Source organism: Cuculus canorus, chromosome 3 (assembly GCF_017976375.1).
Source record: "Cuculus canorus isolate bCucCan1 chromosome 3, bCucCan1.pri, whole genome shotgun sequence".
Lineage (NCBI taxonomy): Eukaryota > Metazoa > Chordata > Aves > Cuculiformes > Cuculidae > Cuculus > Cuculus canorus.
Window position 1 is genome coordinate 52,817,232 of NC_071403.1, and position 15,695 is coordinate 52,832,926.

The following is a 15,695-nucleotide window of genomic DNA, read 5'->3' on the forward strand; positions in this document are numbered from 1 at the left end:
TTCTTCTCCCACACCTTGGATTCTTTAAATTAATAAACACTGAAAATGCGGCTACAGGAAACACTTCGCTTTACTGTGTCTTTGTAATATGAATGACCTTAACTTTTCCGATAGCTTAAAAGGATAACAGGACTTCACATCACCATCAAGACATACATTTCAGAATGTTTTTAGACCTGGTTGGGAACATCACCACAGAAACCATTTTGCCTTTTGTGTTCCTTAGGAGCTACTCACTGTCAGTCTGGCTGCTAGGGCTTCAAGCAAACACCGCTCCGCTCATTATAGAGTGCATCTACCAAACTTAAACTTAAGCAAAATTAATGAGCTGGTTTTGGCGTGCAGTAACTGCATGCTCCAGCCAGTGGGAAAAGAACTGCTTGAGAAGAAAAGGAGTAAGCTCCACTCATATCAGGAGAGATTTGAATAGTTTATTTTGCCCAATCAGAGCCCTTCAGCATAATGACACATTCATATACACATATATGAACAATTTTTTTAAACATTAATGTATAATACATTTTAAATTTAAAATACCAGCTGCACAGGTATTTTTATTTACAAAAATATTCCATACCTAATTTTTTTTAACTTTGCTATGATGACATAGTTCAGTTCAAGTACATGTAAGTAAAATAACTCTATGCAATCTAACATAGTTGTGTTTGTAACAGTACAGTTTGCAGTTCATATGAAACTATATTTGTAGACAGATGGATTTGCAACCCTACCTAAAATGCATATTCCAGTAATCACCCTCAGAAGAGCTGGTGGGGCTCAGCAAGACCTAACTGAAGAATAACTTGCAATGAACAAAAAGAAAAACACACATGTACACACTAAGATATACAGAAACAAGAACTGCTACACATCAAGCATGCTTACCCACAAGTGGGAAGTGTTAGAAAAATTTACTCATTTTTTTATATTTTTCCCCCATGGCGCTGGTACAATAAAACAGTAGCATAACTAGAAAGCAGCATGTTTTCCTAGTTCTAACCACTACAGATAGCAGAGCTCAGGTCTAAAATAACACAGTACTGCTTATTTACAATTCTTTTTTTAAAAGGGAATATTTAAAACATGTTCCCACCCCTCTCCCTTTGCATCACCTATTACTGAATGGTAGTGGTAATCCACATACAACTCCTTACATGTTTTCAACTGAAACAGTTTAACTTCTAGTTATTATTTGCCTGGTAACATGTAACTTAGGTACTAACAAAAACAAAAGTGACAAAGAAACCTACAGCTGTATGACTTAAGCATTTCTAGGCACTTTACATGGAAAACTAAAAGGAATACTGATTGAAACCTTTCATTTGATTGTTCTATATTTCTGTTTTGTTCCTTTTTCCTTTCCCCCCACCCTTCTCTTTTAAAGTAGCAAAGAACCCAGAAACACAGTACACTCATCTGGCCTGAAACAGTAATAAAGCAGACGACAGACAGCACATCTCTGTAATGTGTAAGAAGAAATTAGCCTAGCTTAACTTAGCTTTTCAATGAAAAGCAAAATAAAATTGGTTTAGCTGATTCGACTACTTGACGTATCTTTTTTCTGCTTTTCTTACTTCTTCCCCTCAACTATCATTAATTTTTGTCTACAAAGTATTTGCAGATTTTGTAGTAGTAGCAAAGTTATCAATATCCACCCAAAAAGATTCACATAAATTACACAGGAAATTGGCCAGAATGAAGAAAAGGTTCAACTTAAGAGTTATACTGTAACTCGGAGAGGGAGGCAAGGCTTTGCACTCCTTCCCACTCCCACTGAACTTCAGGTGCTATCTATGCCCATCTGGGTATGTTAAACCATGATGAGAAAGAAGAGAGTACTTCAACCACAGGCTGCCAGTTTTCCAACACATATTTGGTATACGCTCCCCCCAAGCTTACATGTAAAGAGCTGATGTATAATCAAGAGTCATACACTATTCAAAATATTTATCGGGCAAATCTCACTTGAATTTTGGGCAATTTTAAAAGTTCAAGGTGGAAAGCTGGAAAATCTTTCATGTGCATACATAAAAAAATTAAAATCGTAGAAAAGCAGTCAGCCACAGACTGCAGCTATCAAGAAAATTCATAGCTCAGGTTAATAATCTGAAAGCACTACCTTCCCTCTCCATACTTAGGGCACTGTTATAAAAATGTTCAAAAGGGGAGGTAAAAATAAGAACGATTATTTTCTGCAAAGCAAAATGGGCTATTCTTTTTTCATTGCTTAGTAATTGTATCATCTCCATATGAGATATGAATGTATTCATAAGCTTAAAACAACTTCTTCTATGGATAATATACATACTTTAAGTACTTTGACTTAAAAATTAAACATAAGTCTTCTTAAAATTAAAGGTAGAAGTGTACATATAAAAATTATTTAAAACTAAAAGTATATTCTTAAGCAGTATGTATAAATATAACAGATTTTATTGTATTATCTAGTAACAAATCTGAAAGTGTTGCAGTAATTTATAAACTGAATGCTGACACAGGATAAGTGCCTTTCATTAGATACTATATTGTATATACTTGTATATACATATTTTGCTAAGAAAACACACATTCTAAATGATAGTCACATAATTAGAAAATATGCCCCAAAGTAATCTGTTCTAAAGTCTTTTGAATGTGTGTGGTTATATACAATAAATGAACCTGAACTGCACAAATGAAGAAACAAAATAAAGGAATAAAATACCATGATTGAATTAAAGTGCAGGAAAAATTCAAGTTTAAAAGTTCAGGTAAGATCAGTGCCATTAATTAAAAAAAAACCAACAAAACAACAAACAGAAGAGAAAAGGAAATCAGAAGGGAAAAAAAGGAAATTAAACTTGCTTCCAAAAATCCTCCTTTGGATGTAGCTTTCCAACATCACCTGCCATGCAAGTACTACCTCAGGCAAAAATCTTTGCATAAAGACAAACAAAGAACACAGCTATATATTACTATATTTTATAACTGACTTTTGCTGAAGAACAAATCACTGGAAATGCCCATGGTGTAACACTTTCAGACTTATTTGGAACACACACATATTTACACATATCAACATTCAAAAGTTACAATTTGGCAGGACTAGGGTGAAGAAAAGCATCTTCAGTTTACAGTTCCTAATAAGATACACTACATATAAACAGATAGGTAGCAGCAGTTTCTTACACTTCTGTCAAAAAAAAAAAAGTAATAGTTCAATTATATTTTATAGTTTTCCAGACACTCTAAAAAAAGTTTCACATAACTAAAATGCTAGCAAAAAAACCAGGGGTGCTTCCCCCCCAAGGATTTCAATATACTTTGCTGTACAAAAGGTGCACCACCAATAGCAGAATAAGATGCAACAATGCGTGTACGATCAACTTCTTTCCACAGAGAAGGAAAAAAGAACATTTTAGACTAAAATTGTACATAGCCCCTTTTATTCACCAAGAACCATTTGTGTATTCATCTCATGAGCAATCATTTCATTAGTTTTCAAATCTAGAAGCATGCTCCAAAACATATGCAACAGAAAAATAAAGATTCAGTTATGATAAATTCAATAATACCAAGTAAGCCACTACTCTTCTTGTACTGATAGATGGTCTCTCATCGCCTCTTATTTTTTTGATTGCTAGTGGTTAGATGTTTCTTGATGGGGAAGTTAAGGATGTTTTCTTTTCAAGCCAAGATCATCTTCCATTAAACTGTTACCATGACCGACAGAAGAGTATTTTTGTCATTGTCTCCCCAAGAACCCAACTAGACTAAAATTCCAGGATTCTTTTGCTCTGAAATATAGTTCATCTTCATAAGGTCAAATCGTAATCAGTCATCTCAATTTAAAATGTGAGACAAAGGGACAAGTGTCAGCTTGGGTGGTTTGTTTTTGGAAGTTGTATGGCTACTAGTTTATCTAGTTTTTGTCTACCTGGATTTTAAATGGTATGGTTTTAAGTAGGCATTAATTAGACACTAAAAAAAGGTTAGGTATGAAACAAATCGACCAAGAAATAACAACACTGCTTGTTCAAACCGTCATGTTCTCATTTGTTAAGTTCTTTGAAAAGTGGACATAGTATGGCATGCCCTTGTACTAGCAACAGAACTAATTTATCTTTTAAATTTAAAATGCTACTATAAATAAAACTAGATAATTTATCAAATTGTGCTGCAAAACCCAAACATATTTACCTTTCATTTGAAAAAGGAATTAAGAACCATTAGTAACCTTTATATTTTACACCCTTTAAGTGCTTTGTAAGGTTGCCTGATCTATGCACCTTCAACACCACTTCACAATACAAATATAACCAAGGTTTTGCTTTGGAAACATTTGAAAAGTGTGCAAAAAAACCACACGGAATGTGATGCCTGGAGAAGCAAACCCAAATATTTCTTCAGACAATGTAGATCTATCAGCTTCTAAGTACTCCCTTTCATAAAATGAATCCAGTCAGTAACTATTCCTGCTTTGAGGAGAAAAATCTAAATTAATTTTTGAAATGCAAACATTTATTTTAAGGAATACTCTCTTTTTAAAAGAGCTCTGGTTATTCCCACTGTTACAGCTTTAATGCAGCAGCCATTAACAAGTTAGCTCAGCTATATTATTTACCTTACCCAAACTGAACATTACTTCAGCAATTCCTGTTTCAGCAGACACTTGCCACTGCCCACATTGATAAACCGCTTTACAGACTAAATCCAAACTTTAGACCAACTGGTTTAGTGCTGGGTGGGGCTGTGAGAGGTACTTGCAAATAGCTCTACTAGCATTATCTAGAAATTTGCTAAACAACATACTGACAATAATTAAATATTAGATGCTTGCCGTTATTCATGCATCAGCACCTCCACGGAGTGTAAAACTGTTTGAAAACCTGAGTCCAAGGTTATCTGATTTCATAGTAAAAGACTAAAGGGGCATCTAGAATTTAAGTTTTGAGCAAAACTATCTCAGCTATTTTAATGGCTGTAAAGATACATTCTGTTACACGTTTATAAAATTTCACAGCATGAGTGGAACCCACAGCCAATTCTAAGTGTTATACAAACTGAACTAATAACTATTTTTGGCAAAAAATAATTAACTGAACAGCAGTGGAAGTATTCTTACCACAATGAAGATGTTACCACATTGCACAGCCATAACACAAATGAAAAATCCCAGCATGACACATTCCAGTCATATTATTCACTTGACTTTTTTAATGCAAAAAATGTATATTCTCTTGTTTTGCACTTCACAGAATATGATGTGAATACAAGAATATTAGATCAGGGGTCCAAGAAAAGACTATGCACAGGTTAACTATGTATACAATTTTCAACATGAAATCTTCCAAGCTTCCAGCTTTTCTGATGAAAGAAGTGACAGCAAACTTCAACTTTTCTTCAACAATAATTGTAAATATAGTAAGTCCTAGAGAGGCGGAGTTTAAGTCAGCTACTGTCCAGCAAGACAAAGAACTTTATTCCAGCTCTTGGACCCCTGATTTATTGCCTCTCCTCACAGGAGGGTATAACACTGGCAGCAATTACAATAGCACAAAAACTTTTGGCATATGAAATATTAAACACAGGATTGATCCTGCATTGCCCCTGCCCATCTCACATTAGGTTTTCTCTTTACTCTCTTTTTCCATATGTTCTAGTTACCTTCTCTTTTCCAACTCTCAGCTAACCAACAGCAAAGAAACACTCAAGTTTGGTTTTTAGTGTGTGTTTCTTTTAAATATAAAGCTCCTCAGTAAAAGCCACAACTGAGGTTAAACAGTGTGTGATTTGTGCTAGGAAACAACAGTGTCCAATGGTGAAAACTCCTTTAAATTTCAATGGTCCTGCCAAAATTAATGAAAAAAATCAAGATTTTTTCATCAGGACAAAATTGAACAGATGTAATTGATGAGCTTCATCAGAATTGGTACCACTTCTTGTCTTTGTACTTCAACATCATCTAAAAAAACAAAACACAATTTATAATTACTGTTTCTATAAGGTACCAAAAAGTATAATGATACAAGAAAATCATATACTTGCAAAGCAGCAAGAGAAAGAGGATAGTTTAGCATGATGTATTTTCTAATGGTAGCATCACTGCTGATGATCTGGACTTAAGACAGAAAAAGACACTTTTGATAGAACAGGAAGGTTGCACAGGGGATGGAAAGAGATCAATGTGAATATGGAAGAGAATATCCATCTTAGGAAGTTACTGACAAAAAAAAATTAACTTGGACCCATGGGGCTTGCGTACAACAATTGAATCTTTCTTAAGAACCACAGGAGCCCCACATAGAACGTTACTTCTACCTAATTCAGTGACAAATTCTTTACGTAATGGGAACTGAGCTGAACTTTTGAAAGTCTAAATGCCACTTGAGCACACCCCTCTGCCTCAGACCAACAGGCCACAAGACAAAGCTGTTTACATTAATACTTCCTTATTAAGAGTAACGATTGGTAAGTAAAAGGGAAGCATCCTATATCAATGGTATTGCATTCCCTTTACATACCTCTAACATGTCTCTGCAGGTCAGTTACTTGCAAAACTTGCATTTATTTGCTAGAGAATCAGTTTAATGTTCAGTTTAACATGTGACAGACTCACCTCATGAGCATGTTTAGAGAAAGAATCAGCGCTGTAAAGCATAGCTGCAGTTTTTTCTTCCAGTTCTCCTAGTTTCTGTCCTCTTTCATCTAGTGCCAACCGGGCTCGTGCTAGTTCACCAACTACACCAGATGCTGCTCCTTTGACACCTTCAATACCCCCAGGCCCTGGAATATGCTGGGCCAGACTTCTTGATGCCTTCCCTGATGCTGATTCTCCAACTGGAGGCATGTGCAAAACAGCAAAAACAGAATAGTAAGGTTTTCTACCATTGTTACACAAATACCAATCTAACTAGTTTATAAAGGTGTCATTTCTTTGCATGGACACCAAATACCTAATCAGATGCATGACTACAAGTAATACTCTCTAATCAATGTTACTAGATGTTACTATTAATAAAATTTAGATTTTTCAAACATATTTCTGAGTTCCCAGGGACATTATAAAATTATAACCTTTTCACAACTGGAGTGTGAAATTGACAGTGCTGGCATCATGGTCATCAACAGATTTGTGCTGGTGAAGTGGTTTTTAACAATATAGCTTACTTCACAGGGAAGGTGTTGGGAGTTCAGCAGACAAAGCAGGAGAATTTTGCAATTATAAGCTGTGATCAGTTCTGGAAGTGCTTTGCTGGTGTAGCCAGCCAGTATGATTCCATCAGCAGAAGTTTCCTTTGATGGAAGTTCAGTTTCAGAAGCAGACACCTGAAGATTAGGTATCTATGCTCTCCTTATTGTAAAAATCTCGTAAAAAGAAAAAAAGTGATGTAAATTATGAAAAGGCATTACAGCTGTAAGAACAAAGCAGCTCATCCTAAAGTATGCACCCATGAATGGTCAGGTGAACAGCTCTCAACTCCGGGGACCGCACTGCACTGAGTACATCTCCTTTGCTAATCATGGGACATCAGCTGCCTGGTTCAGTCTAAATGCTTAACTAACATATCAATCACATGCTGAATTGTATACAAAAATTTGAATGAAGGCCAAAACACATTTGATTTGACTTCAACATCCAAAAAATATATTTTTTTTAAAACTGAAATTATGGTTTAAACATTTTTTCACTTCTGGAGAAAGTAATATTAATTTATTTAACAACTTTTGTTGTAGCATTTTTCTGATTTGGTTTTATGCTTCTGGGAAAAATGATTTAAATTTCAACTAACATCATAAACATCTCTGAATTTCCAAGAATGAAGAAAGAGTAACCATTTTACTTACTACAAATTCTGCTTAACCCCTCATGTTAAATAAGAATTTTAGAGATATTTTCAGATGTCTTTATAATTGTCATTGAATTTACTTTCAGGCTCCAATTCATTAGATTTTCTTCTCCCATTCTATACTATTTTCCTTCTAAAGAGATGAGTAACAACTTGATGGCAGAAACATATAATTATGTAAAGAGACAGCCTCTAAAGTTACAAGTTTTTCCCTGTCCTAGTCATACTAATTAGACATATAATTTGTGCATACAAATTTCTCTAACTGAAAGATTGATTAAATATTCTAAGTATTACACAAATACAAATGGAATTTTTAATGCAGAAAGTGACCTCTAAATTTTTGGTGTTTGTTCAGAATGTAGAAGCACAAGTAGTAAATACCAATTTAATTTTTATTGAAGAGATCAAAAGAACCAATAAAAAAGAAAGAGTTGCCAGGGAGCCTTGCCTATTTTAATACCTATGTTTCACACTAAAGTAAACAGTAGTTCTTATAAATAAACTGCACAATGTGGTGTTTCCATCTAGCAAAATATCTGAATAAATCGAAGTTATTTTCCTTGGATATATATATAAAACGCTGCATGCCATCAGCCATCACAGTAAAAAATAAAGCTGTAATCAAAAAACAAAGAGAAAGTGATAACGCAACAAAAACTTTGTAAAATCTGAATTTCACTGTCTTATGAACAGAGAACCGAATTGACCTATCATATAGTTCTGTCCCTGCTCTAATTCCCAAGACATCTCAACACAGGTCAAGTGAGGAAAAAGAATCTAGCAAATGAAATAGAATGGAGTTCTAATTTTCTCACTGTCCGGAATAGTGTTCGCCTGAACCAGCCCCTTTCAGTTTACAAGCATAAAGAAGATCATGCTCCATACTATACACTTCAAAGATGAATAAAAATAAAGATCAGTTGTTCCATTTGTTGCTTTATACACCAGCCCTGAATACATGAGGTAAAGGAGCCTGTAAGAAAACAGTACTAAGCTTTTCTGATCTTGCTGGTAAAGTGCGTAAAAAAGCTATCAAAAAGTATTTCCCTTTTTTCCCTTTCCTCTTTCCAAACGTAATAGTCAAACGTAATTAACATAGGTAACACATTTCTCAAGAATCACTGGCTTCTTTGAGTAGAAATACCTGAAAAATAATGAATACTAAAAACTTACAGAGTTCTTCCCTGTCAAGTGACTGTGCTCCCCCTCCAAAGAGGCCTTTAAAGAACCCCCTGTTCGGTGCTTCTGGTGTTTCTACAGGAGTGAAGAGCTCACCCAACATTTCCTTTGCAATGAAGAAGAGACAAAACAAGGCATACATTATATCACAAAAAAATTAATGAAATACTCTTCACTTTAAGGATTTATTTCATGGATTTGAATTCCAAACTGAATATGCTTTAACAGGCATCTGCCTTTGCAAGGTAACTTAAGAAATATAAATTAAAACATATTAGGAAATTTGTCCAACCATCAATTCTGACAGTTACAACCTTATAGATCTTAAAATTTAGTAGCAAAGAATTAGTTTTGAGTAAAGCTGTATTTGTCCCTCAACAACTTGAGCAACATACCTGACCTTATTCTGTTGAACCTATATCTACAAATACTCCATGGATGGATGGCATGGAAGCAGAGCACATAGCCTGCATCTCTGCTATTTCAGTACTCCATACAACTTCAAAGGCGAAGCATGGCTGAGAATATTTTCGAGGTATTAATACTCCTGAAGCAGAACAGCTTCCTTCATGTATCCCAAGTTAGCACTCCCCGCTTATGCCAGTGGGCAGCTCCACAAGCATCAGTTGAACAAGGGGGTTTTGTTAATTGCACATGTTAAACAAGGAAATTTTCTATCAATCAAAAAGGAAATGAAGTAAGAAACTGTTTCAAACACAAGAGTATGGATGAAACAGTAAAATTTAAGAGTAAAGTGATTTATCCTGAATCAGACTCTACAGTGAGAAAAATCAAAGCATGAAAGCCGAAGTGCTTGGCTTTATGAGACAATTACTGTCAACATTGTGAATCTAGAACTGAAAGTCTCAGAGTATATACAAGAAAATAGCATTATTTAAAAATAAATTACCTGAAGATTTTCACATGTTTCTTGACTGTAGGTGAGCCTCTGTATTTCAGTTGGCGAGACAAGATAGAGTGCTTGCCCATTATTGGTGAAGCAGAATGTTCTGGCTATCCGCATATTGGTGAGTGGCAGATAATATACATCCAACAACGGCCTTAAACTTGGCAAACTTAAAAAAAGAATTTAGAAACCCCACCATTAAATATAGCAGGATTTTCTATTAGTGATCAAATGTCTCATTTTTAAACTGCAATATGTTATTTTTCCTTCTACTGTCTGCATAAACATCACATAAGCAGGGTATCATTTAATGCAATTGCAAAATATCAAAACATAAATATGAGGTTTTTCAAGGCCGCACCTCAAAAGTGAAATTTAAATATCTGCATCAGAGATGGATTTAAAAGCATCATTTAAATGATACTCCGAGTATGTAAACCATGTCTTCACTTAGAGCATTATATAGTAATTACTAACAAAGTATTTTGGCAAGTATCTACCGAAAGGTTACAATTAAGCATCTTGACTCTTCTCTCAGTTGAAGAATTTCTCCATGACTAAAAATACAAGTCTAAAAGAGGTCTCTTCAAGAACACCTGGAAATACACAGGAGTGTGTTTTCAAAGGAAAACTGAATTCAGTGCCTCAAACAGCAATCTTATTAATTATGTCCACTTTTTTTTTGTCTGATTGCATATTTAAGAGTAAGTTCTCCCAGGAAAAGCTTGCTTACCTTGTATTTTCTGATTCTGCACATGTAACTGCAGTACTAACTGCATAAAGCTACTGAAAAACAGATGCAACACTCAGGCTGCAACAATGTCCTTGCTACCAAACATTCCTTTTCCTCAAAATAATAATGTAAGTAGTGACTGAACACCTGATGTCTTGATAAAGAGAACCCAAAATAAACTGCTGTCTCAAAAACATCCCCTGTGAATTTTTTGTAAAATAATTAACACAAGATGTTAGCTGCAAATGTACCAACAGTACCATAAGCAGCTTCTGCTGCAGATGCCTTCTGTGTAAGACTATTATGTACAGGAACTAAAAAAGCAGCAAAGGGGCAAAGTGAAGCCAAAAGCCACAAAAAAGAAAGATACAGTAATGGCAACAGTAAGTGTTGCGGTTTTTTTTCTCCTATGACACAAATTTCTACATATTAAGCTTGTGTTTCACAGATTGAACATTGTCTCTTAGCAAGAAACTTCATCTATGACAAAAAAAAGGAAGGAGAACAGGTAATATGACTTCGGTGCCAAGTTCTACAGGTAAGAAATAAAAACCAGTATTCTGTTGTAAGTATATCACCCAAAAATGACACTTCTGCCATGCACATATCTAAAATAAGAATATTCCCAAGAGTGAATTAGTAACAGGGAAGTTCTTTGCTTCAGACTAATGGAAGGATAAAACATCCTTACAACTTCAACATAAAAGCATTACACCAGATAGGATAAACATGACATCCATAACAGCTTTTTTCAGAGTATTAAAACAAATTTAACAGAATCGTAAGTCCTATTTAAATTTATATAAATAGATATGTATTGGGCACCTTGAGTATGCTGCAGTGCTCTGACTTCTTTACACAAACAGCACGTTAAGTCCATTTCCCAATAGCAATTCATGCTTACGAAATGGAGCTGATACTTGGGAGTTCAACTTTCCTATGGAATGTAACAACCCAATATTTGTAGTTTAACACCTACCTCTATGTAAAGTTCTCTAGAAAACAGAATGAATCCTGAGGAAAACGGAATTTCTTTGAATAGGTGGTATCTGAACATTACTAAGCTCATAAGCTCAGTTTCAACTAGGGAAAAGAGTGCTTGCCTTACAAGGTAAGCAGCATTTTCTAGAGATGTTTAGAATATATGTTGGGATATAGATCAATCGAGTTAACAGACTTAACAATCAAAACTTATTTTTTAATTGTAGTATGCACCAAATCAGCTTTAGTTTTATTCCTAACCACTTCCTGAAGAAGTATCTTTTTAGAGAATTTACCAAGCTGAGAGTTTGTTTTCGCAATCTTAAAAATAACCCTTTAGGAATTTTACTTGCACAATTTTACAATGCCATGTTCCACATTCATCTTGGCATTAGCCAGAAATAAAATATAGGTGCAAGCATATGGATACGTACACACTGTTGTTCAGAATAAGTAGCATTTGGAAATAATCAAGAAAAAGGACATACTAAAATTACATAGGTGACATGTAAGCACATTCAAGCATTACTTTTACACGTTTAAATTCATAACTTAAAAACCTTACTTTAGGTTACTTAATTCTATACTACAACTGCTATCAATTAATCTTCTCTTCATAGCTTTGAGTTAAAAGCAAGTTACAAAATAATACAAGCTTGGGGCATGAATGTCATGCACAGCTGCATGAAAATATGCAGAGTTGTGGTCAGGTATCAGCTGAAGGTTTGACTGAAGGCAGTTTTCTCCATCGGGAAATAAATTCACATTTGAGAATCTTCAGCTCAAGGACCTACACACACCACACGTTTGTTACTATTTGTTGAATCAGGGTAGCTTGTGCTAAACTGGCAAACTTTTTCATGTATTAAAAGTGCAACTAATAGGAAACCATAATCAAAATCACTCAGGCCTAAGTGTTAGAAGTTCATCAAAACTAAGTGAATGTAGATTTTTTAAAAATTTATATTCTCATGAAAAACTAAACTTATGTTGCAGAAAATTATTTGCTCTTTTTATATTTAAGCTACTATCAAACGCGTCTTACCTAAAAGTCATAATATGTCCATTGGCACAGAAACATGCAAGGCAGATACTGTTACTCAATGACACTATGTCTCCACGAAGAACAAAAGAAGTCTCTGTTATGTTTTGCTTATAAATACAGTTCTGGGATGGCAGTGAGATAACTTTTGCTTGCTTTTCTGAACATATCACTGCGTATTGGTTTTCACTGATTTCCTGAGAGGAAGATGGGGACACTGAGACAGGTCGTCGCTTTTTTGATTTATCTTTTTCATCTTTATCTTCAGTAACATTGTGTTCCCTCCAGGGTTCATGTGCTGGTGGGACCAAAGATCCTGTGGTATCCAGAAAAGCCATTCTCAAGATTGCCCCTTTTAGCCTCAGGATGGTTCCTAGGAAAGAAGTCGAACACATTTCTACAACAGTTCTAAATTGTCTTTAAAGCTACAAAATATTCCTTTAAGAAGCTAGTAAAATCAAAACTAAACAAGAATTTAGGCATGTCTGTGTAGCAAAATAAACTTACAAAAATACTTATACATTAATCTGAAAGCCAATGAAGAACATGGAAGAGCACACGTATTCAAGAAAACGTGAAACTAGTTTTCAAGGGTTAAATGTATGCATACTTTTCCATTAACTTCAATGGAAGCTTATACACTTAAGAGAGCTAAGCTGGAAACCATATTTGCATTCAAGTTCAGTGCCACCAAACTAATTTCACTCTATCCTGAGGAATACACTGTGTGCTTAATATCCACTTCCCCCTTCTTCAATACAGACAGGTTCAGAAACAAGCAATCTAGTTTTTTTTTTTTGTTTGCTTTTTTTCCCACTGAAGTTCACACTTGAATCCACTTCTCTGTAATATAAAACAAAGTTGGAAATTTTTCCCTTCATACTCTTTACATAACTGTCTCTGTATGCCAGATCTTAGGCTAATGCATTTCTTATATTCATTCACATGCAAGTAGAAGCATGAACATTTGCTAAGTACACACACATACAAAAAAAACATCATAGATATTGTGGTATCTGTTAAGGTTCATACTGCAGATCCACTGACTAAACATACTGGCCAGTCTGTAGCCTTACCTTTACAATCACATTACCAAATCTGCTTACTGCTGCCAATACCATATTCAAGAAGTACAAATCAAATATTTTTTAGGGTCATACTGTTTCTAATCACAATTTCAATCGAATAGCATTTTAATTTGCATGCCCTGATATCATCTGTGTGAGCAAAGTGGAGCAGAACAGCATGGTCTGAGTGAGATGGTGGTAGCAGGAAAGCTAAGTGTATACCTAACAGCATATTCAAACTATAAATAGATGACTACAACAAAATCATTTGCTGTGTATCAGAAAAACATGAAACAAGACCTCTCACATCAATAAAAAGGAATATTTTATCACTAATATTTAAAGGTAGCTGTTCAATATACAACTCTTAATTCATATTCCTGCTTTATGATGCAGGAAAACTGAAAATTTCCTACCTCATAACAAAAAAAAATAAAATTGAATATTTGAAATAATTGTCTCTTCTGCTGTCTCCGCCTTAACAATTGCCATGTATTGCATTAAGGATAGAAAGTGTACTTTCCTTAGTGAGTATACATTAAAGTGCATTTTTATATTTGATGACATCATATTTTAAACTCTGCAACTTTAAAGTCCTGGTAATGAAGTAACCAAACTAGATTATTAACCTTAGTAACTAGACCAATGAAGTATATATTAATTGCCAGTTAATCTATAACAGAGAAAACTAGTTTCTTTAAAATATGAACAGCACTTTATCAAAGCGTACTTTACCCATCTGCTTCGTACATACCACTAGGAGAAACAATTACTGGCTGAAGAAGTCTTTGCTCTCCTCCTGGGGGTAAGTTCAGTACAATGACAAGCACTGTACCCAGTGTGGTCCCGACCCACAGGCATGGGGAAGGTGATGTATCAGCCTTTCTTGTGAAAGTCTCACAAAAATGAAGAGCTGAAATTGCTTCACGTGACTCTTTATCAATGCTAGTTACGCTAGAACTCCGGGATCGACTGAAAGAGTTGTCTTTGACATCTGAAAATAAATCAGTATTAATTAAAAAGAATAGAAAAATGTAAGCATTAAAAGAAGTTAGATTTTCTTTTTTGTTCTTTAGCATGAAGTACATACTATCATTCTATTGACTGCTACTCCTGTATTCCTCCTTTTTCATATTTCCTTTCAGCCCAATTTTCAACACCATAACCTGAACAAAATGCCTATTTTTTTTTTGCAGAGGTTGCCATTAGATAATTGACAAGAATAATAGTTATGTGTATTTCTGTCTTCTTTGGACAGAGCATAACAGTTCAAAAACTTGAATTATAAACCTCTCTGCTAATTAGTTCATCGATTAAAGAATATTGGCCTCCATGGAACATGATTTAATAATCTTACGAGGATGAAATTGTTCTAGTTTAAGAACTGTAGTGACATCCAGACAGCGTGATAACAAGTAACCTGTAATGATTCACAGCAATATTATCTGACTATAGGAAACCGTATGAAGAAGCTCTAACAAGCTACACAACTGAACTTCTATTAGGAGAAACATCAAATGCTACCATATGCCACTTGGCACTGGAATGTAAATCTGAAGATTTTTGTTTTGAATACTGTAGAAAATGGCACTAAAACTACTCAGGATGAATTGTACATTGCTTAGCAAATAAAGTTCTCAACAGAGAGTGAAATCTAATATTAAAAAAAGCCTCAGTCCAGTAGATGTGCTGCTCCATTCTAGACGAGTGCTCTCCCTACATATGGTGATATGTAACACATCAGCATGTCTGAATTTATGCATGCATTCACAAATCAATGCCTTACTTTAACCCATCAATCCAAAATTTTAGCACAAGACAAGCCTTAGTAGTAAAAGTCTGATGCATTTTTTATTGTGACTTAAAAAATTAAGTTACTCCATTGGACTGTTGGGTAGTGTATAGATACAATGGGCATCTTGAAAACAGTACTAAGACCTAAAGAGCAACATTT

General features: G+C 34.7%; 1 protein-coding gene across 7 annotated transcripts in view; it reads right to left on the reverse strand.

Annotated features, from left to right (window-relative positions):
- Nucleotides 1-417: 417 nt before the first annotated feature.
- Nucleotides 418-15,695, reverse strand: part of STXBP5 (syntaxin binding protein 5) — a 109,815-nt gene continuing 94,537 nt past the window's right edge. For all 7 annotated transcript variants that reach the window (XM_054062007.1, XM_054062002.1, XM_054062001.1 and 4 more), the window contains 6 exons: nt 14,496-14,735; nt 12,678-13,047; nt 9,922-10,087; nt 9,006-9,117; nt 6,599-6,819; nt 418-5,944 (listed from right to left, as the gene is read on the reverse strand). In XM_054062007.1, coding sequence (XP_053917982.1) covers nt 5,903-5,944; nt 6,599-6,819; nt 9,006-9,117; nt 9,922-10,087; nt 12,678-13,047; nt 14,496-14,735 — 1,151 coding nt within the window. In that variant the 3' untranslated portion in view covers nt 418-5,902. The remainder of the gene's footprint in view (nt 5,945-6,598; nt 6,820-9,005; nt 9,118-9,921; nt 10,088-12,677; nt 13,048-14,495; nt 14,736-15,695) is intronic.